General features: G+C 36.5%; 1 protein-coding gene across 1 annotated transcript in view; it reads left to right on the top strand.

Annotated features, from left to right (window-relative positions):
- NETO1 (neuropilin and tolloid like 1) overlaps window positions 1-27,069 on the top strand; it is a 62,672-nt gene extending 35,603 nt beyond the window's left edge. The window contains exons 7-11 of the mRNA XM_054285267.1: window positions 10,351-10,579; window positions 21,216-21,329; window positions 23,533-24,091; window positions 25,234-25,308; window positions 26,546-27,069. Of these exons, the coding sequence (XP_054141242.1) occupies window positions 10,351-10,579; window positions 21,216-21,329; window positions 23,533-24,091; window positions 25,234-25,294 (963 nt within the window). The 3' untranslated portion in view covers window positions 25,295-25,308; window positions 26,546-27,069. The remainder of the gene's footprint in view (window positions 1-10,350; window positions 10,580-21,215; window positions 21,330-23,532; window positions 24,092-25,233; window positions 25,309-26,545) is intronic.
- Window positions 27,070-27,287: the final 218 nt, after the last annotated feature.

Below are 27,287 nucleotides of genomic sequence, written 5' to 3'. Positions count from 1 at the left end.
ATGAGCTTCCCATTTTGCTGCACTAAGTAGTGATATGGAATTATTGGACTGATGAATGATTATTCCATGCGTTATAGGCAGTTTATATTCATTCAGCGCAAATCCCAGTATCAATACAAACTTCAGGAAGAACAGATGGAGGGCAGCTCTGCCGATAAGGTTTTGGGGATTCTGGTGGATAAGAGGCTGAACATGCCCCAGAAATGTGCACATCCAGCCCAGAAAGCCAATTGTGTCCTGGCTGCATCAAAAGCAATGTCATCAGCAGGGTGAGGGAGGAGATTCTGCTGCTCTGCTCTGGTGAGACCCCACCTGCAGTGCTGCGTCCAGCTCTGGGGTCCTCAGCACAAAAAAGACATTGACCTCTTGGCCAATGTCTCCAGAGGAGAACCACAAAAATAGTCAGAGGAATGGAGAACCTCTCCAGAGAGGAAAAGCTAAGAGATGAAAGTTTGTTCTGTCGAGAGAAGAGAAGACTGGGAAGACCTTATAGCAGCCTTCCAGTACTAAGAGGGAGCCTTTAAGGAAAAAGGGGACAAGTATTTTAACAGCAGTGGTAAGACAAGGTGCTTTTACCTAGAAGAGGGGAGATTTGGACTAGATATGAGGGAGACATTTTTGCAATGAGGATTGTGAAATGCTGGATCATATTTCTCAGAGACCTGGTTGATGACCACCTCTGGAAACATTCGAGGCCAGGTTGGATGGGGTTCTGAGCACCTGGATTTAGTTGAAAACATCCTTGCTTATGACAGGGAAGTTGGACCAGTTGACCTTTATACATCAATTTAAACTTTAAATGCATTCTATGATGCATTTATGTATTAGTAGAAGGAAAGCAGACAAACAGAGAATTATTGTTAGAATCAGCACAGTTAATTAAGCCAATAACATTTCCATTTCCCTATAGTTATGGTTGATCATATAATGTAATTGTGATATTCTTACTTGGTCTTACTCTGAAGTTCTATATGATTCATAGCCCTGCTAAAATCACAATTTTACTTACCTGTAGTATTTATCCATATTTCAATTATAAAATAAAACTCCAAACAAGGTATTTATGTAACTGAAAATACATTGTGTATCAGAAGAATACAAAACTACTACTCTCAGTAGAGGGCTAAAAATAAAGTTCATTAATTCTTCATAAACTTCCATATCTACATTTAGTTTTTTTGCATTCCAAGGAGCATATCCTAGCTGAAGGGCACCTGGAATGGAGAGCAACAGGAAGTTCTAGAAAAATGAAGGAATACTGAACGTTATTTAATGTCATCTAGAAAATTGTGTGAAGGAGACTAATACAATGCAATAACAGGCTCTTACAAGGAAAAAGAAATTCTGTGATGCCCATGTCTGTAGGATAACTCAGGGTCCCACATTCTGGAAGAAAGTTTCAGGTTAAACACAAAGGAAGAAAATTCAAACATCAGGTAGAGCTGATTGGTTGAGCTGGCATTGTTAGTGGTCTGAAAGGGCAGGTTAGATAACAATCTGTGAAAAATGAGAGAAACATTAATAATCCTACCTTTAGGCAGAGGGCTGGATTGGGTCATCTCTTGATGGATCCTGCTGTTCCCATCTTACAGAATGACCTGCTTGGAGAGATTGAGCAATATAAAAGTATATAAATCAGTATTTCCTAATGTGGAGTTGAAAGGTTTCACAGCAAGGAGGGGAAAAAAAAAGATTTTTCAAGGCTAGATCCATCTTTGGGGGGTAAGTCCAATTTAGCATTTGAGCTTAGTGTGTTTTTTCAAACAGATATATTTATGTACACACAGACAAGTATATAATGTATACATGCACACCCAGTTATGGTTTCATCACAATGGGACAAGTTGAAAAATATACAGGTATTAAGGAAGGAGGAACAAGTGGATAAATTTTTAAGAACTTTGCATGAAGTAAAGTTTATGATAAAATTATTTATGGGTCTGATTCAATTGAATTGGAATCTACTGTCTATTTTTTACAGTCAGCTTCCTTTGTCCCTACCTAACCTTGAATCAATGACATATTCAGTACAGTGACTTAATGACATCATTTTAATTTATGTCAGTTTGCGCCTATGAAAACAAGCTCTCCTGCTAAGAACAGTGAGAACTACGCAGACATCTTTAAACCCACATGTTCCTGTACCCTGGGCTGCACAGTTTGTTACTGGGAATTATGCCTAAAAGGCAAGAGTTTCTCAGAGAGAATTTGTGTTGGATTTTTTCATCTTCAGTTTCTTAATTAAACTGTGCCAGAATGTGAGTTGCTTGCAATTTCATTTGGCGTAAGCTCATCCAGTCTAAACTGTCTGCAGAAGCAAGATGCAAGTGCTTCCCTTGGTTTCCAATTCCAGATTCCAGCCAAGTCTGAGCTCAATATATGAGCAATGAGATCAGCCAGGAAGTGTGTACTTGAGGTCTTTAAGCTTGAGCTTCAAACTGGCAGTCTGGGTCAAATGCTTCTATCCTCAGTGCTCTGGAATGGGACAGAGAGCAAAAAATTTGTTGCACACACTTAAAATAGAGCCACCATTGATTACCTTATATCACACATGCACACATACACACCCTGACACACACACACACACACAGAGAAAAATAAATCTGAAATGTGTGCAAAAACCAAACATTCTCTAAGTGCAAAGGCAGTCTGAACACAACTTATATGCAGAGCTAGAGTCTTATATAGTGAAAGTTACTAGTTGTAAAGTCTGTGTTTCTTGTAATCATTCAAAGTCAGTTCCTGCTGAGTAAGATTGCTGTGAGTTTTGAGTGGAATAACACTACGGTTCTGCACTTTGTGTAGAATGTGACGGCAATTAATATTCAGAGCAAGAATGGAAAATTAAGAAGAGAGCTGCTGACTGAAAGTGCTAACCCATCCAGAACAACAAAGTTCTGGAAGGATTTCCTGATCTGAAAATCAGTTAGTGTAGAACAAAGCCCAAAGAAGGAAGTGTATAAGGTTATTGCGCAGTGATTTGAAAAATTTCTGGGACATAATTCTCTGCAAGCAGTGGATACAAAAAGATTTTGTATTTAGGATTAGAAAATAAGAAATTCTTGCCTTCTGTTAAGGGTGAAGCATTGGAGGATAGTGTTTTTCAACACTGCGTTTTTCAACAAGTGTTTTCCTATGTTGGATGGGTCAGCATAATTTGACAAAGCCCCCAGGAAGACAGAACCATGTTTGTGCTCTCTTTGGTGGGCAACTTTCCCAGCAAGGCACCTTTGTGTTATGCTTGTTTTTTGAGAGGCTCTGTAGAAAAAATAACACAGCAGAACTTAATAGTAAGAGTAATAAAATATTTACAAATATGATATTCTTATGTTGGGAAAAAAAAGCAAACCAGTAAGCAGTGCTATAAGAAACACCATTTATTATCAGACAGTGTGGGCACCTCAGGAAACAGCATCAAAACAGGAATTAATTTGAATCTAGTCCAGTGGAAATAATCTGCTCTGGAGGAATAGGGCAGAAGTACATTTAGACTGAATAAATAGTGGGAGTAGCCTCTTTATTTGCACCATGAGAAATAAAATGAAGTTACAAGGTAGTTAGACAAAGTGATGTCTAATTCTATTGCCCAACCTGAACAGGATATTGGACAAAGGTTATAGCAAGCAAGACTTAACACAAGAGACTAAGGAAACCCAAAGCATCAATTAATGAGTGTCTAGATTTGGCACCTCATGGCAGCATTCTTAATCCTGAGCTGCCAGGGAGTGGTGGCATCTGTTTCAAGCAAATTCAATTGCTAGAGCCACGGGGCTGCAGTGGGAAGGGGGTACATAGCACATGGGAGGGGGCCAGGATGAGAGAGGCCACAGTGCCAGGACGTGACAAATGAGACTGGGACAGGCCTGGCCATGGTGGCTGGGCTTGCCCAGGCAGCAGGGCTGGCCCAAACACAAGGGGGCCAATAGTTTGGCAAGGCTGGGGTGGTGAGGAGTGAGGCTGGGAGCAGGGCAGTGGGACCCAGTGTGATCAAGACACTTGTATATTTGCTAAGGGTTTGCGCTGCTACCTGGCATGCTCCTGACCCAAAGGAGGGATGAATCTTTGCATCCAGGTGCCTGCCTTCATAGGGAGTGCAGTCTGGAGAGAGACTGGGCTGTTATATATGCATTTCCTAGACAGTCAGGAGGAAGAAAATTGCAGAGCTGTGAGTGAATCTGTTTGAACTGATCTGACTAAACTAAAACATTTTCTGCTCTCCCATGTGAAGTGGAAATCTGTGCTCTTAGATGAGGCCTGTAAGAAAAGCAGTTTAAGCTGTTGGCACTGGAAGACTAAGATGCACTAATTTTTGGAGGCTTCTTAATCAGTTTTAGAAGAGAAGCTTTAAGTAGTGCACTAAAACTTAATAGGAGCCCTCTGAGTGGTGATTCTTGAAATGTTAGAGAAAAATAAAATTTAAAGGCTGAATAACCTAACAGCCAGAGATACTTTTGCGAACTTCAGATGATCTACTTCTTTTAAGAAACTCTGAAGCTTACTAACCTACAGATAATGCAAAAACCATTATTATTATAATTTTTAAAAGTAAAGCATTACACTTTTAAATTACATATAAAGTATTATAATATATATTTATATATAATAATAAAAAAATTATTATAATTTTTAAAAGTATGTGTATATGGTGAGTACAAGGTCAACAAATTATGTTAAAACAAGTAGAAAATATTGTTTACCTACATTAAACTATTAAAATCCTTTATGTGAAATAGTTTTCTGAGATGAAGGGGCAAGACAAGTACATGTTTGGAATCATGTATATAGAATCTCTGCTATGAAAGCATGTCAATGCACATGCCAGAGTAACACTGTCAAAAACCCCACTTTTAAATTACCATTAATCTATTCCATTCAGGTATAGAAATATAATGAAACTCAGCATCCTCAAACCAAACAGCTATTAAGAAATGTAATTTTAAAAAGCTGTTAAAGAAAGTAATAAAATGTCTGTCAAAAAGAGCAGCAGAATCAGGATTTGATTTCCAGTTTTCAGTGTTTAAAAGCAGAATAGTACCAAGGAGTTGCAAATATTACTTGTGAGCATTTTTGGACTGTAAGAGAAAAAAAAATGAGGATGACTTGACAGAGTAAGTGTCAACTATTGGACAGTCACAGAAGTTTGAAGAAACAAATAGGACAAAACAAAGAAATCCAGAGTTTTACCTGTCTAGAAAAACTGGTGTTCTGGTATGTGAGCCTTGGCTGTGAATCACAGTATCTTAGAAGTACCATATAAAATTGTCATCTTTGACAGACAGTATTCTCCGAACTCCAGAAAAGAAAAAAATATGAGGTATGGAGCTCTCTGTTTGCACAACGTGGTCCCAGACTAGTAACAGAAAGACCAAAAATGTAGAATAATCCCCCAAAATAACAAACAAAAATGCAACAGATTGTGTCTTAATAACACTTTTGCATTGAACTAAGGTTGATTGAAAAAAAAAAAAAAATAAAATATAGCATCCAAGCCATAGGACAGACCATTTCAGATGACAAAGTCAAGCCTCATTGTTAACATGCTTTTTAGGCTGGTGTACGTGGTGTCTGGTTGCCTTGAAGGAGTTCAATTAGTGTTGCACAATCTGCTTTAAAAAAGCTGGGTTTCCCAGGCCTAAATACTGGAGGAATCATCTTGAAAGTACTTTGTTAATCACACAGAGCTAAAAAAGATGCAGAATAAAGCAGGTGCTGTAACTTATCACTGAGCAACGGGACAATTTAACCCAGTCCTGTGCTTACAAGTGAATTGACTGGACCCAGAAGGAGAGTATGTGAAATCTGGACATTACACTAGGATGAAGAGGAAGTTTTTCTCTTATGTTTAAATTACTTTTGGCAGCTGAATGATGGCTTTTTGTTTGGTTTGGTTTAAGGCGACTGAGTGTCTCTGCAGATATATTAAGTCTGATATGCTGGGATATGGTTTGAAGCTTTTCCTGACTGGCCTGATCAATCATGTTGTCATCCCTAACCTTCAGTGATTGATTAAAAAGCAGAACTCATCAGAAGTGATTCACTATGAGGAGATTATACTCTGACTATTTTACTAAGGTGATATATTATTCGTAGTTTACAATAATTTTGCGGGTTTTTTCTGAGTATATTCAGTCAGAGATTTTTGTTGTTTTCAAATTTAAATGAAAAGAAGTAGTAAAACTTTCCCACTGTTTCCTTTTTCCTTTTTTGATTATTATTTATGGTGACCATACAAAACTTACAGGTGACAAGAGAATTATTTAAAATATTATGTGATTGAGTGTAATATGCCACAGTTGCAGTGAGGCTTTATCAGTTTTGTTGCTAATGACATTGGCATTTGCAGTGACATCTCAAAACTCAGTTAATCTAATACTTGAGCAGCCCCCTCTCCTAAGTAATGTGGAGCTGATGACTTGACAAAAATGTCTTATTAAAACTTTGCAGCAAAAATGTGAAAGAAGAAGATATGGCAGTTATGCTTCTTTCAAATAAGATGTTCTCTTCAGCAAGAATGCCTCTACTATGCTAATATAACGTGTCAGTATCTATGGAAATGTTCATTCCAAAAGCTTCTATTGGCATCAATGAAAAAATGCTTAATGAAGGCAGATGGTGGTGTTTGAGCCTGTGACCTTTGCTTTAGTTAATTTTCTTTCAGGGAACAAAGTTTCTTATCCACTGATGGTAGAAGTAATGGCTAAGAACTCTCTAAATGAAATAACCAGTAATATTGATAATTTTTCTCTCACTTTCTGATCCATTTGTTTTAGTGACATCCACATATCAGCAAAAACGATGAGAATATTTCCCTGATTTCAAAAAGCTATGTATAGGGAACATTTTGCATTAAATAAGAGTTTGTCATATAATCAGTTTTATTCTTTCCCTGGGGAACTCAATTTATTATTAGTCATTTTCTTCTGCCAGTGTGGGTCTTACAGCCAGTGACAGGAACAATGGCAAATATATAGCAATGAAACCATACAAGTTGGCAGAGGCGTGCAGATGCAATTAAATTATTCCAGCTCTTTAAAATAAAATCTGATCCAATATCAGGTTGTCAGTTTGTGTAATCAGTTTCCAGCTTTTAAAAATACACTGCAGTCTTAAGCTAAAGGTCTGATTCAAAAAAATAGATTGAAATATACCCCCTGATTTCAGGGTGTGCTGTACAAAGTCCTCAATATTTTATACAAAGTACTAGGAGTAGTCATCTCCAAAGACAATGAAAATGAAGCTCCAACTCACCTCAGAATATCTGTAGCTTATTTTCTCTAATTTATGAAACTTCATGGCACTGGAGAAAGTGGCATCTTTCTTCTACAGGCTAGACATATATTTCGAAGTCAAATATTTCTTTCTAGTGGTTCCATTTCCTATCAGGTCTATATATGTTACAGTGTTGGCTGAATTTCCCACACAGAGGAATGAACAGGTGTGACTGACAGCAGAATTCAGGCTTGGGAAAAATTGAAGGTTTTGGCTTCTTCCCCTGGAAGACTCAAAACAAAATGCTGAGTTATTATTCTCTTGATTCCTTTTCAGTATTTATGACTGCTACTCTAAGAAATACTTTACTATTTTATAAGGCTGGTATGCCTCCAGAAACTAAAGAATGTCAAGTGATAAGCCCATAGAAATAAGATTTTATCTGTGCTGCTATAAGAACAGTGTTTTTTAACAGATCAGGAATAATTGATGAATGCTGGAAATTGCTGGGAGAGCTGATATTTTGTAACCACAGTGAGAATTAGCACACATTTCTTGTAAGAATGAAAACTCATAAAAATCACATCTCCATGCTGAAATGGGATACCCTTTAAAAGAAATACATGTACTTATATATATGCACATGCAATTGTACATATAAATGCATATATAAAAGGCAGCAGGATAGAAATAGAGAACATGTGAACAAGAGTACAACGCCTTTCACCCAGTAGGTATAGTTTTATCATTTTTCTGCTGTCAGATTAATGTAATCTTTTTTGCTGGAGTAAATACAAACTTCCCTGAAGAGGGGAATAGACAAAAATGTGATGTGGTACATTGCAGTATAACTTTGTGGTCTATCATATATATATATTTATATATGTATATATATGGCATATAAATATAAATGGTGTGCATATGATAGGCATATGCAGACATTAAAAGTAATGATTCATGACAAAGCATGTTGCAAGCCCTCTGTTCTCTGTGAACAATCTGACTCATTTCTCTTCCTGGGAAACAATCATATGTATGCAATATTGCCTATAATCATCTGCAGGAAAATTTCATTGCATTGCCTGTGACAAGGCTGGCAGGTGCTGGGACACCCATCTGAAGCAGAGTGCTTCAGTTAAGTGAGAAGAGAAAAGCAAGGGGCACACTTAATTCCCTAAGTAATGCAGAGATGTACTATGGGCTGTCTCAGCAGCTTCCCAGGAGAGGCTGGGTGCCAGGGCTGCACAGTGCCTGTTGCACACCTCCTTGAGAAGGAGGATCTGGAGTCTGGGACACAGAAGCAGCTCTCTGGTGTTCCCAAATTTGGTCAGTTCGGGTGTTTGTATCATGGCCCTGCCTCTTCCCATACCTCCCTCCCCCTTTTGGGATTCCCCCATGTGGGATCTTTCGCCGTCAGCACAGTGGTGTGTATCATTTCACTGTTTCACTGAACAAGCAGTAAATGAAGTGAAAAACACTGTAAAGACTATACCTTGATATAAGATATTTCCATCTCAATATGTCTTTGTGCATTTCTGTTAGTTGTTCCATTTTGTAGAGACTAATACAAGCAGAGTCCTTAATTTATGGTATGTAAACTCCAAGATACATGGTGAAAGTAAAGTAGACTTATCTGCACTTTAATTGAAATATATTCCTCTGAACTCTTCTGAAAAATGGAAATTATGGAATATGAGTAAGAATCACTGTAAGAATAACATATTAGGAAAAAAAATGTGCTGTTGGTATACCTAATTTCATTGGCTAGTTAAGATTTTTCAGATATTCTTTTCAGAGGGACATTTATGCAAAGCATAACAAGGAATGAAAATATACAATAATATAATACCTGAAAAGGCCCATTAAAAAATCTGAGCTATTATTAAACTGTAGCAGACTGCTTGAGAGCATATAATTCTTAAACCATAAGAGTTTTAATATATTAATGAGGTGAAATAGTGAGGCTTGTTACTACTAGGATATTCACTGCTTGTGAACTTTCTGCAAAAGCAGAGGAGCTTATAAAACATTTGTTCTGTGCATATGAAAAATAACCAAAGTCAATAAAATTGTTTGGAAATAGGTATATTTGATGTCTAATACAGTGGGGCTGCTTCTTCTAGTAATTTTTTCAAGTGCAGATGCATACAGCTCTATGCTGTGTATGCTTATTGCCTTTTTATACAATTTCTGCCCTAATTCACCTTTCTGTATCATTCTCTTGAAATCTCAGGAGTACCCTTGGCAGTTTGATTATGTATAATGTATTTATTGAAAATAGTACTTCTCTGTGAATTGAATATTTGATGTTGCTTTTATAATCAATTGCTTTTAAAATTGGTGATTTATCCTAAAGTCCTTATACACTTGAATATGAAATAATAGTCTTTTATCCTCACCCCTGCTTCTTTTTAGGTAGTTTTAAAGAGTTCTTTGCAAAGGGCAGTGCATCTTTTACATTGTGAGACAATTAACTTGTATGCAAGAGACATAGGTTTCTAGGAGTTTACACAAAATATGTTTGATTTCAAGCCACTTAAATTACAAAATGTCTATCATAATGCTTTGTTTAGAAGAGCTGAGATGGTGGCCAGATCCTTGAGGAAACATAAAAAGATTAATGATGGAGTTCTGCCTGGCTCTTAGATTCTCACTTCCTGAATCAGTGTAGCAGAAATGTATAAGATGACACATTGACTCTGGGGAGGGAGCAGCAATGATTTGCCTTATTATTTCACATGTCAGTCATGTAATAGAGCAATACTGTGCCAAGGAGTAAAAGAAGAAATTTCTAGCTCATCTGTCCTTCAGCTTGAAGAATCTTTGCACATACTTCTGAAAAAAAAAGTATGTATTTGCAAATTAGGACCTTACTGTAGGTAAGAACAAAGAAATATCTAGATCTTCTCAGACATTCTACTTGGAAGCAAGACAAAATACCAGGAAGTAGAAACAGTGCTCAGTTTGCATATTAATGGCCTTCTGAAGAAGTGCCCTACGGATCACCAGCTCCAGAAAAATTATTTTGAGTGAATTGCTATGTACTCTTTCTCCTGCAACATAGAGCAAAGTTGCTTAATGTTTTTTCAGTCATTCTCAAATGTCTGTACATGTTCCCTTTGTTGTTTGATTGATTTATAGATCTATTTGCGATTTTTGGACTACGAGATGCAGAATTCCAACGAATGCAAAAGGAATTTTGTAGCAGTGTATGACGGAAGCAGTTCGGTGGAGGATTTGAAGGCAAAGTTTTGCAGCACAGTTGCTAATGATGTGATGCTGAGGACAGGCCTGGGTGTAATCCGCATGTGGGCAGATGAAGGCAGTCGAAACAGCCGATTCCAGATGCTCTTCACGTCTTTCCAAGAACGTAAGATCCTAATCAATGCATCTTCCTTTCAGTTTGTTCAATAATACAAGTCCCAAAATCTGTTAATATTTTCTTCATGCAGAGCAGTCACTGAAGTATGTTGCCAAACAAGCTATATAAATATTTAACCAGTTCTTATTCCAAGCATTTGTAGTGAGTAATATTTTTTAATGCAGCAGACAGACTGCAAGATTCAAAACCAAGAAAGCAGGTACAAGTGGTCATGACCTGTCCAGTCATATAACTGTGACTTTTGCCTGATCCCCAAACTACATGAAAGTTTTTCCTTACACAACATGGAAAATAATACAACTCTTAAAGTTTTTATCAAGTCAGATCATTTTCTCTGAATTTGGTTTTTTAGATCTCATTATGATATGCATTTGAAGAATACCTTATGATTATTTTAGCACAGGTAGTGGGTGTATGCGTATAGCAGTGAACATATGTGTCAGATATTGTTAAGCAAAGAGTTTAGGGTTTTTTTGTAGCAACAAAAGCTTTCTAAAATCCTTTCATATTTTGGTTAATATTCTCTTTATTTGCCTTACTTGCGTTTATATTTTATATGACATCTGGACTTAGATAATAAGAAATATAACCTGTAAAGGAAACAAAATGTAGTTCTAGCCAGTTTAAGAAAAGAAACAATCAAATCACAAAAATCCCTCAAGAAAACCCAATAGTTCCAATCACTGAAAACTATTGACCCAGATAATCCTGTGAAAGCCCTATGAGAGATATCTATTTGTTTCCTTTGATAGGAATAATACATATTTGGCCTCTTTAGAAAGGTGCATTTATTTTCACGTGCTGGTTCGTGTTAATTTTTTATGTGTTTTTGGTTTGTGTATCGTGTGTCTGACAGAAAGAAAGATTTCTTTGTGACTGTCAGTGGTTGGAATGAAGGCTCAACCCACCAAACACATTCTTCATCTGTATTCTATGTGTGTGTACCCTGCAATGAGGCAACGAGTCTCTGTTGAGAACAGCCTCCGTAATTCCTTAATTATGGCTCTGATTAAAAAATTTCTGACATTTTACATGCCTGAAACTGCATGCACCGCTGTACTCTCACACTCACAGCCTTAGGGTGGATTATATTATTCTTGCCTGCAAACCAGGCTGGGGTCTAAAAGACACTGAGAACCCTTGGTTGAGATGATATTGCCCTTTTCTCATTTCTGCAACTGGAGATGTCTTGAATATTCAAGATCTGATTCATTTTTTTCACAAGGCATCTTGATCTGTTACCTTAGAAACAACTGCATAGACACTGGAGGTTCACAGCATATAAAGAGCTGGAGAGTGAAGCACTATGATGACTAACTTGAAATGAAGGTTTGAATAAGTGTATGTTTGCAAAGCTCTCGTATTTTAAAGGATAATAAGGAAAAATGTGGTGTTTTTTTCTCTTAAAATATTCCTAATATATTTACCTGACATGCTACACCTTATAAGCTACTCCTTTCTTGTAAGCAGGTGATAGTTTATAGTGAAAAATATTCTGACTGAGAAATTCAAAATACTAACATAATGTGCTTTCTGTAAATTTGCTCTGAAGAGTCATTGCTCACTAAAAGCAGAAAATTTATTAAAGGCTAAATAATACTTGGAAATATGTCTACACAGCCTGCTCATAAATAGTAGAAGATACTGCATCTGTGATTTTAATGGTGGGAATTACCTTTAAAGATTTAAAGGTGATGCAGATGGTATTTTCTGTGTCTTGTCAGTTGTCCCTAAGTGCTGCCCTATGCCACACACTGGTGCTGGCTGTCAGGAGCTGGCTAGAACAGATGTCAGTGAGACACACTGAGACACAGCTCATGGCATGTAAACTGCAGCACCTTTCAGCAGCGTGTGGGAATAATTAGATCATCTGCATGGAAGAGAAGGAATGTCAGACCTCATTCAGGGAGATGTGCATCAGGGAACAGACACCTGTGCATCTCTTCAGGGACAAAGAAAGAGGAAAAAAAAAATCTATTTTGTTTATATAGAGCTGAGAAAAGAATAAAATGGAAGATTACATTTATGTTGCAGTAACGTGCATGGTAAAGAGTGACAAAGTATTTTCTGTTCCTGTGGGAATGACCAGGAGGTGTTGTGATCTGTTTCTCCTATAGTTCTTATTGTGGAGTTAGGCTGTTGAGACTGTGAGTTTTCCCTTACACAAGGCTCTGTGTACTGGAAGCGCTATCTTGTGGAAACAAGCTACTAAGCCTGAGCATTGTTTTCTTTCAGTGTAAGTCTATTCAGTGTTTATTCCAGTTACAGGCCCATTTCCTGGGGACTTGACATTTGTGCAGAACAGAGAGATCTTCAAGAGATTTCTTCCATGATTGTTTTTATATGTTCCAATCAGGGTGTTCCAAATCCATTTAAAATATGTATGCATTTTTTTTTTTTGGCATCTAAAAAGTGCTCTTATAATTTCCCAAACCTCTCAGAGTGATGCCTTCAGAGCAGCAGTGCTGTAAATATGTCTTAAGGAAAGGTATACAATGCATGAGGTTGTTAAATTCCCTGCACCAGAAAATCAGGAATGATTCTCATCATTGTCAAAATAGTAGTTGAGCTCTAAGTAACTCTTAATAACTGATTAATTCTTAATAGATGATAATTTATAGTGATGCTCTGATATTTCATTGTCAGCATTATTAACTATTCCAACTGTCATTTTGGGGTTTGACTGTTTGTGTCCTTACTTTTTTATTTTTTAAGATGTCTTCTAACCATGATCATATTTTTGTGCATGGTATTCACTATTACACTAGATTTTAAATATCCAACAAATTAATATAAGGATCAGTAAAAGGTAAACAAAAATCTGGTATAATCAGTAGGTGTCTGTTCATCTGATAAGAAGACTTGAAAAATGAGTCTTTGTTTTCTCACCCACTGACTTAATGTTCATTTCATTTTCCATGATTGAAGAGTGATCTCCAGCCTGATTAATGACAGACATGCTACACCTACAGCTTCTTCAAAGAGCTGCTCCTCAGCAGACACACCTACGCTTTAGCCTAAAAGCAGATTTGTAGAACCAGGGCATATGGCATAAGAGAAGAACCCTCTGTATGCACAGCAGACAAGATATTCACTTTCTCACCTCTGACTGCCCTCTGGTAGCATGACTTTTGTGCCCAAACCCTGCACCAGAAACCCCAGACCAGAAAGACTTCATTCCTTCCTTATTGTCTCTTTGAGCTCAAAGTCTGTCTTTAGAGCCCTGTCATATGCAACTTTCCTAATGAAGCACAAGTTCTATCATTCTTATTTCATTGCTATGAACAAAGCTCATATTTGAACAGAAGTCCAAGGCCATGCTTAGAAGAGTAGTGTCCAGTTTGATCAAGGAACAGCACTTAAGTTCTTGTTTACAGACTTGAAGAGGATCACCCAGCATGGGCAGTTCTTTAATGGGTAAGAGGGACTGCAGGTATGCAGCACTGGGGACTGTGTTTTTGTGGCAAAGCTAAGCACTGAAAAAGGGAAGAGCAAGCTGTTTAGTGCAACCTGTGGGCTTAGGCATGTAAAGGACTTAGGCAAGGACTAGGCATGTAAACAGATTGCAGCTTGGCTGGTTTTGCTCTCTGCTTCCACACTAATATTTTAAAAGGAAACCATTGGGATTGCCTCGTTACTGGTGAGCACTCATCTGTGATTTTCTTCCCTTCTGTGCTATTTGAAGCTATCTCTAGTGAAAAACCCACACTGGCTAAGCATCCCAGTGACTCTCTGACCCTGAACAAAATAATTCTTTGTGGTGCCCAGAGTGTATTAACAGAACACAGGCTGGAGCTCTGAGCACAGGCTCCTGACCTGCCATTCTCTGGTGAGTTTGTATATCAAAAAAAAAATCATGAACCAAAACCCATGAAACCACATATAGGTGTTTTTGAAAGACTAGATTATTTATCTGTACATGATAGTAACTACCCATAAAAGTTATATTTATCTTTCACAGAGCTATCAGAAAGTGACTGAGAAAGCATCAGTATTAAGCCCATCTCATTTTCAAGTTTCTAATAGCTGTATTTTAACAAGACTTTTTTTATTAATGGCAAATAATATTATTGTATTGCACAATCCTATAACAATCTTAATAATTTTATTATTTTAATAAAGCAAGTGAAACTGTCTCTCAATAAATATTTTTCCTTGAAGAGACTGATAGGCAACTTCTGTTTCAAAGATGATTCAAGGAACATCTGAAGAATTTAAATTTTCCTTCTCTTATGGAGGAAAGTCTTATTTTTCATTACAGAACAATGGGAAAATCCAAATGATCTGTACTTAAAGAATTCGTGTGTGCAGAGCATGAGGCAATGAGCTATCTTGAGGAGAGGAGGAGTAGGTGTGAAATTTCCAACAACTTCAGTGTAAAATGTTTCTCACATCTAACCATTGTTAAGATTTCAGAGTTTTCCCATTCACCCTTAGGAGGAAGCAAGACCTTTCAAAAATGTTATGACAAGAAAGGAAAGGGAGAAAGGAGGGAGAGAGATAGGCCTAAAAATAACAAGTAGGGTAGGACATTTGTCTAAGATTATCCCATCCTGGCCTGAAATCCCTTCCTTGAAACAGGCTCAAAGGGTAAATCCACAGAGTTCAATGAAGTACAGCATAGACACCCAAGCCGGCTGGCTCAGCTAGTTCTCACCCTGGAAGCAAAGGAGCTGCACTAACTGTGGATGGTGCTGAGAAATAGTGAGAAATACCCTGGAGAAAGTGCTGCACTGAAGAGGAGCAGCCAGGCTGCACACCAGCTCCATAACATAACAGATCTGCTTTTAGCTCCATCTTGTAAGAATATTTTGGCCTGCCCATGACTGCAGTTGATATCCAGAGTATCCTGCAATGCCCAACAAAATTATTCCTAATGCACAGAGATAGTGTGTTTTGTTACTTATGTAATAATATCTCAATGATATAATATTTATTCATAACATGGAATATTTAATTTCTATACTGAAATGAAGAACTGTATAGAAGAACTATTAATACACTTTATATTTCTCTCTCTTAGGGCTTTTCGGGATTACAATATTAAGGTTTTTTAATAAATTAAAAAGTGTAGATTATGGGCACCTGCATTTCTAAAACCTTCCCACAGTAAGAAAATATAGGCTACTACATTGGTTTAATTTTTAAGAATTTTGAAAGCAGTAACCTTCACATACCAAACAGAAGGTTTTTTGAACACTGTGGTGGCAACCTTCTGGAAATACAAATAATATAACAATCTCCTAATTTGTACTAGAAACAGAACTTTTTTACATATGTTCAGATGTACTAGAAACAGAACACATTTACATTCTCAGTAACAGAGAGAGGGTTATTATTGCTACAGTTGGGGTTTTTAAGCATTTCCTATACCTGAAAAAGACTGGGATAGCATATCTATTCCTGTTAACATGCTTATATATCTTCTAGGATGAGAGCACCATCTTGTGTTCAGTGTAAATAGCTGTTGCAAAGCAGGAAATATTGCATTATACTGAATTAAAGAACTATAAAATTTGTTTGAATATTACGATACAAGGTATTCTTACACATAGCACTAATAGCCATAAAAAGAAAATATTATCATTAAAATAATGCAGAATGAAAATGTTTGGTATTTTTTAATATTGTATTTATGATATTATAAAAACAGTTATTTTATATAAAAGTAATTATTGTTTCAATTACAAACTACAAAAAGAACCTCTACTAAAATATTTCTTTAATTATTGATTTAATTTAGAATATAGTATTTTAGTCCTGTAAAAATCAAAGAATTTATTAGAGACTTTATCAAAATATATCAGGTTGAATTATATGTGTAGTTCTAATTTTCTCAGTTGTGTTATAATTATTACTAATTATTCATTGTGCTGAATATGCTAATCTCACTTCTAGGCCAGTACCTTGGTAGAGCTTGACTCAAGGCAGCTTTGAGGCACAGGAGAAATAATACAATTGTGTGTTCCCAGCTGTTACTTTTGCTCTAAATATAGTCAGGGGTTTTTTAAGAGCCATGGAAGGGATGGAAGGGACTCCAGAATATGGTCTAGTCCAATCCTTTTGCTCTAAGCAGGGTCAGCTGCAGCAGGTGGCTCAGGGCTGTGCCCAGCTGGGTTTTGAATATCTTCAGTGATGGAAACACCTCAACCTCACTTGGCAAACCAGCTATTGCACAGTGTTTGACCAGCCTCAAAGTAAAAGTTAGTTCTTGCATTCAAAGGGAATTTTCTATTCTATTTTCTATTCTATTAAATTTCACTGCAAGCATCTCTGTCCCTTGTGTGCAGAGGAGCCCAGAACCTGACACACTGCAGATGTTGTCTCTCCAGTGCTAAATAGAAGGGAAGCATCAAACCTCTCAGCCTGCTGACGATTCTGCGTTTTATGTAGTCCAGGATGGTGGTGGCCTTCTTGGCCACAAGGGCACATTGCTGGCTCAAGGTGATTTTCAAGGTGACCTTATTGCGTACCAGAACCTTTTCTGCTAGCTTGCTTTCTAGTTGGTCAGTCCCCAGCACATACCGGTGCATGAAATCATTCCTCCCAAGGCACAGGACTTTACATTTCCCTTTGTTAATCGGTTTGAAGATCCAGTTTACCCAGCCCATTGAGGTTTCAGTCAGCAGGACTTTTCAGAGATAGCCAAGAGTGGCTTCTCAGTGATGTGAGTCACCTACTGGGGGCACCATATAAGGACCCAGGAGTTCATGTCTGTCCAGTTGATTGAACCTTCCTTAACCTTAGCTCCTTCCACTCAGAGAAGTCATATTTCTGCTGGGATCATGCTGCCCTACTGCTACCACTTATATGTATCCTTTCTAACTTTGTGCTTAGTCAAAGTTAGATGGACTTGATCATAGTCCATCCATGCAGGATAACTACAACCTTCACCTGATTTTTGGGCACTCCAGATATTCAACTGCTGAGCTTGGAGGAGGTGATCTTACAGAATCAACCAACTCTCCTTGAACTTGTATCTTTCCAGGACCACCTCCCATGGCATTTGTCCCCCCATACCCCTCAACAGTGAACTTTTGCTCTTCTGAGGCCCAGAATTTTGACTGTGCTTTTTTGTTTGTTCCTTCTTTGAAGCATCCCAAACTCCATCATCTCATGCTCCTGACATTCACCTTCCCAAATGATTCTTGTTTATAAAAGTATGAGGAACAGAAGAGCTACCCTCATCAACTCTGTGATTAGCTGTGTCAGGAAGTAATCAGTGCACTCTGGAAACTTCCTGGCTTGCTTGTACCCGGCTATGTTGCCCTCCACAGATTTTACGTGGTTCAAATCCCCATTAGGACCAGGGCCTGTGATTGTGAGTCTTCTTCCAGCTGCCTGAAGGTTTCATTGACTGCTTGTTCCTCATCAAGTAGTCCAGACACAAATTACAGTGTTGGTAGCTTTCCACTGGGCTTTCCACTAATCATGACCAAAAAGTCACTCGGCTCCTCACCAGGGCGAGCTCTCTGCATTCCTGCTCTCCTCTCTTATAAAGGGCATTTATATAGTGATGGGTGAGACCATGGAGTGATACAGGACGGCTTCTGGTGTGTGGAGAGGTTTGTGCTGCTTTATCTAGTTGAAGTTAATGATAGCAGTAGTTTCCTTTTGTGAAAACATCTACAAGCTTGCTGTCACATACTGCTTGATTCCACTGTTGTGCTGGGTTCTGTAACAGCTTTAAGACTGCATCAGGACAAGATCCATCTTGCTGTGAAAGAACCTGGTTTTCCATCAGTTCATTTATCTTTTTTGTATTACTAGAATGACCTTGATGTAGCATCCCAAGAGTCCTTTGCTGAGCCTTTTTTTTGGGCAAGAAAGCAAATTTTTCCAACGTATAACAGGACTGACAAGTTTTCAGCTACCCTTTATGCTTTCATTCATTCCAACAAAATACCTTAATTAGAATAGGGAAAACATATTGACTTCTTGTCCAGTTTAATCACTCTGCATTCTTGGGACCACATAGAGAACCTGGCTATTTTAATTTTACGAACATGAACAAGGGGGGGCTGTTCGTCATTAGTTTTCTGAATCTTACATTTGAGTTTCTCTCATGCTAAGTTTGCTGTGATGTTCTGAAATTGCTTTGCTTCACTATTCATCTTGTTTTGACATTTATTCACATACCATTTTTTTCCTCCACCATTCAATAGCACAATTTAAGAAAACTTAAATTTCCATTCTTTTTTCCTCCTTTCTGTTGCTTTTCATTTCCAGATGTCCCTGTCACCTTTTTGTAGAATTATTCCTTCTTTAATCTGAAAAATGGTCTTTTTTATTGCTCTTTATTTTCTCTCATCTATGAAAATTTTTCTAATTTTTTTTTCATTTGATAGAAAATCTCACTATTTCTTTTAGTGCAGAATAAAATAACCATTTGACACTTTTTTTTCCCCTTAGATGCCTCTCTTTCTTTGTCTTATTTTCACTTCCTTACTGCCTTCTTTCAGTTCTTCTTTTCTACTTATCACCATTATACCTCTGAATTCAGACAGCACTCTGTCCTTCTGACTTCACTTCTAAGAGCCTTCATTCCACTTGGAATGTTTTCTGGCATTTTGGTTGGGGTTTTTTGTGTTTGTTTGGTTGTTTGGTTTTTTTTTTTTTTTTTTTTTTTTGTGGGCTTCATCGTATAACTTATATTAATCCTGCAAATGATTGTTTGTTTGCTTTTGGTTTTTAACATTTCCCCATTTTTCCTGCATCACTTTGTGAAGTTTCTCTGTTTGACATTTGAGTCTTTTTTTTTGGATACACTTTGTATTTTGAATGGATGCCTCTTTAGATCTTCTTAGGTTTCTCACTTCTTTTTACTCAGAGTAGGCAGTGAGACTGTTCTTGCATGTGGGAAACATCCTAAAAGATCCTCACCTTGCCTGGTAACAGGGATTGCAGCCAGAGCGTGAAAGGACGATTATGCCTTTGATGTGTTATCTACGTGATGTGTCACATCAGGATGTGGCACAGCATCCTCCAGGCTCAGCCTTCATTGTCCCCAAATGACAGCAACAGATAGATAAGGACTGTCCCTAAATATCCTCCCTTTCTAATATTCACATGTGCTCTTCTGATCTGCCCAGCATAAAGTAGAATCTTTTCTGTAACAAACTTAAAATGTGACCAGACTACCTGCACTTCAAGAGATGATATCCCAGATTTGAAAACAAAAATTGAACAGTGGACAGGCTGCTTGATGTCTTCTGGCTAAGAGATAGATTGTATATATAGTGTTTTATCTGAGTGAGTGGTTACATATTTGGGGTGTGCTTTTTGATTTTTCTGGCATTTATTCTTTGCTTAACACACCATAACTGCTCCAAATGTGCCAGTTATGGATATCTTAACTTAAACACTTATTGGTAAGTAGATTTATTGACATGATCTATTGAGTCATACAAATCCTTTGTATTGTCCTTCATTTGCAAGCCACGAAACAATTCTCTCTGCTATGCATTTATGTTGTCATAGGAACTGCTTCTAAAGTTGCAGAGGAGAACAATTTCTGTGAAGTATCAAACTCAAAGTATCAGTAATACTGTAATAGGAGCATCATAACTGCTTTCTGATTAGTTAGGTCTTAGTTTATTATTTATCTCTCCCTTAAAAATAATTCTAATAACACTTTTGGATTGCTTGAAATAAAAAATAAATAAATAAGGAGTTGATTTTTGACAATTTAACACTGACAAATTTTGTAGCTCTTCTAAGTTACGGAAGTCTTTCTCTTTTAAAGAAGAGATATGAGGAGTAATTTATTTCTACTATATTATGCACTTTTGGAGCAATAGCTTCTCAGCCCCAACACCTAATGATCTCCCAATACTTCCATAAACACCACAGTTTAGCAGCATCTTCAGTACCTTCCAAAGGTTTTCAGGCAATTTCTTCATAGTAATAAAACAGAGACATCAGTAAAACCATTTTCCTGCAACTTCAGTAAAACCATTTTCCTGCAACTTTAATCTGCATGATTCTTACGGGCCATGTGCTTCAGGGACACTGAAGACTGTTGTGCTTCTTTATCTTCATATTTGTGATCAAAAGGGTGCTTCTTGACTGTAGCCTTTTTTATGACTAAAAGGTTTTTAAAATAATTTTACTTTCTCTGTGTATAGCTGGTCAGACACCATTGATATGTGCCGTCAAGTACATATCTTCTTTGAGTCACAAAAGTTTTCCTATAAAATTGAGGTTTTAGCAAAAACTTTAGAAGATGTTATCTGTCACTCATTGGATCAGTCTGGGATACAGTTAACTCTTTTCATAGCAGCCCATAGGGTGATATATTTTGGATCTGTGGTTAAACTGTTGATAACACATTGGTGACTTCCCAACAATGTTTAGAATCCAACCTGCTACGTCCAAGAGAGTCATACTAGGGGAAGATTCAGTCATTTTAGGCAAAACTGAGAACTTCCTGCCACAGAATAATAAAAGAGTTTATGGCTTGACTGCTGTCCATGTTGCATGTCAAATATTTAATATGCACAAGGAATACATGTTGTATAGCTTTGTCTTATTATAGAATACATGTCCACTCCTAGATGTGTTTGTAGAGGAGGGCTGAATGGTTTGCTAATTTAATATCCATTGTCATTTTTCTCATTTTTAGCCCCTTGTGAAGCCAACACATTCTTTTGCCACAGTAATATGTGTATAAATAATACACTGGTCTGCAATGGACTCCAGAACTGTGTGTATCCCTGGGATGAAAACCACTGCAAAGGTAACATGTAGAATTGAAAAAGTTGTCATTTGCACTGCATGAGATACAGCACATAATCTTCAGTTTCTTGTTAAGTATGTGCCAAATGGGTGAAAGCTCAGAAGAGTAATTCAGAGAGACCATACATTAAGCAATAGAGAAAATGAAGGAAGGTAAAAAAATGCCAGTGGATTTTACTTTCAGTGTTTTCTTTTTTTTCCTCTGATGTTGCATTGGTTATGTCCTGCTGTCTGTTTATGCACTTCTAGGAGGCTTTCTGATCACTTGGTCTCTGCTTTCCATACAACCTAAAGTATAATTAAATGTAATATTTTGGTTCCTTTGCCATAGTTTCCTTTGTAGTGGAGTAATATAAGAGTAGCAGGTGTCTTTTAGCTGCATGCTATGCCCATAATAGTAGTCTTATAAAGGAAGGTGGAATTAACACTGTAAGAAAGCAACCAAATCTACCTAAAATCTTGTGAAATTGAGTGCAAGGAACAAGCTTGTAAATACTACATCTGGGAATCAGATGTAATTTTTATTTCATAGGCAGGGAGTGATGTTCCTATCCATGATTTCTAAATATTTCTGTGGTTCTGTTACAAAAACCACACAAACAAGCCCCAAAACAGCATCTGTGTTGTCTTCAGGGAAAAGAGCTTAGCAAACTTACATTGCAGGCTAGGGAGAGAGTTCACTTCTGTCTTGTATCCCCCTGTCTCCCCCTTACTGCAGATTTGTTCCTGAAAGCATGGGATATGCCAAATTTAGGAACCAATCAAGAAAAAAATTCAGAATGAAGTGGATTAGCAGTCAGCCCATAAATCTACTGAAGCCTGTAGAATCCTGACAAGCAGTGAAATAGGGTAAAACACAAATGAAAACATACACTTCAAAAGAACACAGCTAAATTGTGGCATAGCATAATATTCTTCAAAGAAACTAAACAGACAATTGGGAAATTATTATTCATTCTCTAGTTCTTCACAATAGAGGAAAACAGAAAACCTTCATCCCTCTTCAATTTCCAGAATGATTTTTATCTTTCCTTCATCAAGTATCTTTTATCAGGTCTTGTGCATTTATCCTTTCTTCTTTTTCTGACTACAGAAAGGAGGTTTGCTGATTCCAGCAAAAATGTTGTTTGCTGCAGTGTTGCTTTTCCTAACTCTGCTTTTTCTCCAGAGTCTGTGTCAGTCAATTAGAGAAACACTGAGTGAATCTGCAAGCTTAGACAATGATCTACTGAAGACTTAAGTTTTGGTAACTAGGAGATTTTGAAGAGATGAATGCTGCTGTTTTGGTGCCAATAATTTCCATTTCAAAGGCTTTTTCTTAATTCCTTTTATATGTCCTGCATTGCTAGGAAAACTTACACTAAACTGGGTGTTGAAACTTAACCACAGTTGTCTTGCTATGCCTGAGAGAGACTGATGCAAACACTTTCAACTTGAATTGCTACAAGGCTCAGTCACCATCTTGTGCCTGCAGCCTTGTGAAAGCCAATCGCAGAGAAAGATGCACAAGAGGAGGGGAAACTCGTTTTATTTTATTATTTTACTTCATTTTTTCTGCCTTATTCACAACGCAGAATTTGCTGACTAACTTATTAGAGGCTTTTGAGCAAAGGGAAGTAGGTATGATCAGCTTTTGGATTTTTATGCCTGTTTAGAAAAGTTTTGGTAATTAATGGGGGAGAGGGGAAACAGAAATATCCTGATTTAGCTTTTTCATTGAATGCTGCCAAAATTCCTACTCAGCTTGCAAATATTAGACTTAAATCCTGTAAAATCTTGTTCTTTCATAGAACCTAATGTCCTAGCTGCATATATTTACTGGGAGAGAGAGAAAATAATGAAGACAACATCTGTAAAAGTCTTGGGGGCTTTAGCAGACAAATGGAGTTCAGAGGTGACACTGAAGCCATCTGCTTGTTTTTTATAAAAAAATAAAATAATTATTTGGTTTAATTAAACTTGCAAGATACCCTGAATAAATAAGTTTCCAAGAGAATAGGCACATAAAGAATTTGTGTGTTGCTTATTTGGCTTTCACAAATATCTTTCTTCCCCTTCTTTGTTGGTGAGATTGATTAAGTGAACTTAGAAATAGACTAGGCTCAGCCTTGAAGTAATCTGTGAACCCATCATAGTTGTTTGTATTCTTGAACTGCAATTAATGCTGTGCTTTTTTTGTTTTTTTTTTATTCCCTGTTGCACAGAAAAAAGAAAAGCAAACCTATTGGACCAACTTACCAATACCAGTGGGACTATAATTGGGGTGACGTCTTGCATTGTGATCATCCTCATTGTTATCTCTATTATAGTACAGATCAAGCAGCCTCGTAAAAAATTTGTCCAAAGGAAAGCAGACTTTGATCAAACAGTGTTCCAGGAGGTGTTTGAGCCTCCTCATTATGAGTTATGCACCCTTAGAGGGACAGGGACTACAGCTGACCTTGCTGACGTTGCAGATGACTTTGAAAATTATCATAAACTGCGGAGATCCTCTTCAAAATGCATTCATGACCATCACTGTGGATCACAAGTGTCTAGTCTTAAGGGCAGCCGTAGTAACCTCAGCACAAGAGATCCTTCTGTCTTGACAGAAATACAACCCCAGCCTGTAAAACCACTTGTTCAGCCCATGAACAGGAGAAACATCCTTGTCATGAAGCATAGCTACTCACAAGATGCTGCTGATGCGTGCGAGATAGACGAAATCGAAGAGGTGCCAACCACAAGTCACAGGCTGTCCAGACATGATAAAGCTGTTCAGCGGTCAGTATCAATAGATTTTTGATGAAGACTAACTATTGTGTAAGGACTTGATTGCCCAAACACATTCACTCTTTGATCATTAAAGACATATTTTTTTTCTTCTTTATTAATTGTTTAAATTTCTGTTTCCTGATAGCACATGCCATTATATTATCTATTTCTGTCTTTCTTTCTCATCTCTGCTCCTCTTTCCTGAAGGATCCTGTATCTCTGTGTTACATTTCTACTTTCTTTCTTTCTTTTTCTTTTACTGTTTTACATATACCCCTATACATATACACACAGGTCAGCAGAGAACAGGTACAATTTTTAAAAACCAAAGAAGACTGTGAATTTAGATTTTTGGAACAGCCACATTACATTTCCTTGTAACTGAAGTGGCCTTGAATATCACCCGCTGTTGGTCTAACCATCTCTAAATAAATTCATCAATAAATTAAAGATACATGTATCCATTTTGAGGCATGAAACAAGAATGAGGAACACAGTCCTGAGGCAAGGAAACCCCTTTCCTCATGGCACATTACCTTTTCTGTAATGAATTACAGTATTTCCAAAACTTTACTGTATCTGTTCCATTATTGATCACAGTATTTTGGTTTGTCAAATAAACATGGATAGACAGATTAGAACATGAGACCACATAATGAACACATATATATTTACATATAAAAATGAATTAAAGGGAATATTTCTATTCAATAAAAAAAAAGAAAAATCAAGCATAATATTTTTAAAAAAAGCTATTTTTTCTGTATATTGCACTTTGAATCACTGTAAATATGAATGATTAAAAGTTTACAAGTAAAAGAAAAAGAAAAAAATTATGAACAATTTATTTGAAAAAGAATACATAACCCTTTTTTAATATATTTGTGTTTTCTCTTGCATGCATTATTTATGCATTTCTTCTTATAGTTTACATGCCCTCCATATTTTCTTTGCACATTAAGGAATTTCTTTATCTTAAAAAAAAAGACAGGTTTTTAGTTATTTTAATCCAATTGCATGTCTATGTCAATTACTTCATGAGTAACTATCAGATTATCAAAGTGTACTGTTTATAAAGTATCTATATGCATATATTTATTTTCTTCTATGCAAACACTATTATTTTGAATGAAATAGCCGTAACATTCCAGGTTCTGCCTCATTGGGTCTCTAAGCAAACATGAGTCTGAGTACAACACAACTAGGGTCTAAGAGAAAAGCCTGAGGTAAGTAAATATATCTATACAGCAATTGAACCATCTGTTGCTTTCCATTTTATTTGTTACATTGCTAAAATGCATATTAGGTCTCAAATTGTATGTCATCTTATATGGAAACAGGTTTGAATGATAAAAAAACTGAAAGCCAAATGACCACTTTAGCATTGCAAACTAAACTAAATCTGTTAATTCCTTATTCTTGACAGAATTGCAGTCAGCCCTTAGTAAGAACTCTCTTAATTCCAGCTGCATAATAGTCATGTGCTTTGCATGGCGTTTGCATTTCATTTATTTCTTTCTTAATTATTATTTATGGAAATAAATGTTAGAGCCACAGCATGTGAAATAGAATGCAAAACTTGGCCATTTAATTCAAGTCAGTAAGATGTGGAACTATATGTTTTCAGTTAATTTTTTTTTCACCCAATCTTGTGAAGTGTTGGGGGAAGAGTGTGTTGTTGGTATTGATAAATTTAGAGGTTCTGTAGCACTAAGGTTAATGTTTCAAATTAAACTTACTTTCTGGAGTATTTTCTAAGACTTTCATTTTGCATAATTTTTATCAGTACTTAATAAACATAAGTTCAGATGTTTATAATGGAGCTACGGATAACTGCTAGTCTGTCAGTTTATATATGTGTATATATAAACAGAGATATGGGTATATACATTTTTATGTGTATATATGTGTAAAGCAATTTTATAGTGAAATAATCCGTTAATGGTTTTATTGCCTGTAGATGGCTTAAGTAAATATTTTTCTGCATTTTTTTTTTCTTCAGAGAGAGCATATTTTAACTTAGTTTTGATTTCAGAAAACTATTTATCCAGTAATGCAAACTCTGAATGGAAAAATCTATACTGAACTATCTCAGCTGTCTGAAAGAGGGAGTGGACAATCTTCCAATTTAATTTAATTGCCTTTATGCAAACCTAAGAGGTATAGACATATCTTACCTCCTTAGCAAGATATTCCCATTGTACAAAAATACATTTCTTTTTTAATCTGGTTTCTGGCCACAAAGTGCTCCTTAGTTATTAAATATATTTGCAGATTCACTGGAAACTTTAGGAGGAAATTAGTTCCTGAGATTGTCCTTTTATTTATTTATTTATTTATTTATTTTAAGTAATAGTTTTCTTTAAGTTGATCTATGTCTTTTATTTACTTCTATGTTGTGTGATATGTGGAAGAAGATTTACATTGAATTTTTGTTATATGTACGTTGTTTTCATTATATAGACTGCTTGAGAATAGTGCGCTCCTGGGTGATTTTGAACATGCTACAGTGAAATGTGAAACTATCGTCCTTGGAAACACCAGCTAGAGGTTTTATGGACTCTGACCAGCTATTCTCTTATCATGAAAAAATTCAGCAGTGTTGAGTAAAATTACTAGAAGGCAATAAGACTTTGGTTATTATGCTTATCAGTCATTTATCTTTTTGTTTTTCTCTCTTCTTTTTGTTGCAAGTAAAATTCCCAATTTCAGGAACAATTTATTGAAATCAGGTATTTAGCCATTCATAATCACTTCAATAGAAACGTTTGTTGGATAAGCATCAAGCAATATGACTGAATTTGACATTGAGAAATTAATCTGCATGTATGTTACTGAATATTTGAGTTGGCAAAAATCCCTTTATTAGATACATTGTAAAAAGCATGCATTCACAGTTATTGCTGTTACTGTTCCATTTCTGTGTCATATGCTTGCTACTTGTAACTTTTATATAAAAATACATAAAATAATGTATAATAATTTCGTACCTTGAGTTTAATGCAATGTTTTCTTTTATCTAATTTACCAGTCCTCAGGAGATTGTAGTTTCTAGGAAGTTGAAACACAGATAGAGCAGAGAAACAACTGTCTCTCATCCCTCAATTTCTGAACAGAATACATTAATTTTTAAAGATTTAAATGAATTCATAATAGGCTGATCACCTAATTTCGGTTAAAAGGTTTGCGATAATCTAGGTATTCC

This window comes from Melozone crissalis, unplaced genomic scaffold (genome assembly GCF_028551555.1).
Source record: "Melozone crissalis strain CALT ecotype California unplaced genomic scaffold, PUWL_Pcris_2 ptg000042l_1, whole genome shotgun sequence".
NCBI classification, from domain to species: Eukaryota; Metazoa; Chordata; class Aves; order Passeriformes; family Passerellidae; genus Melozone; species Melozone crissalis.
The sequence above is the reverse complement of the archived record's forward strand: the minus strand, read 5'-3'. Positions and strand labels throughout refer to the sequence as shown.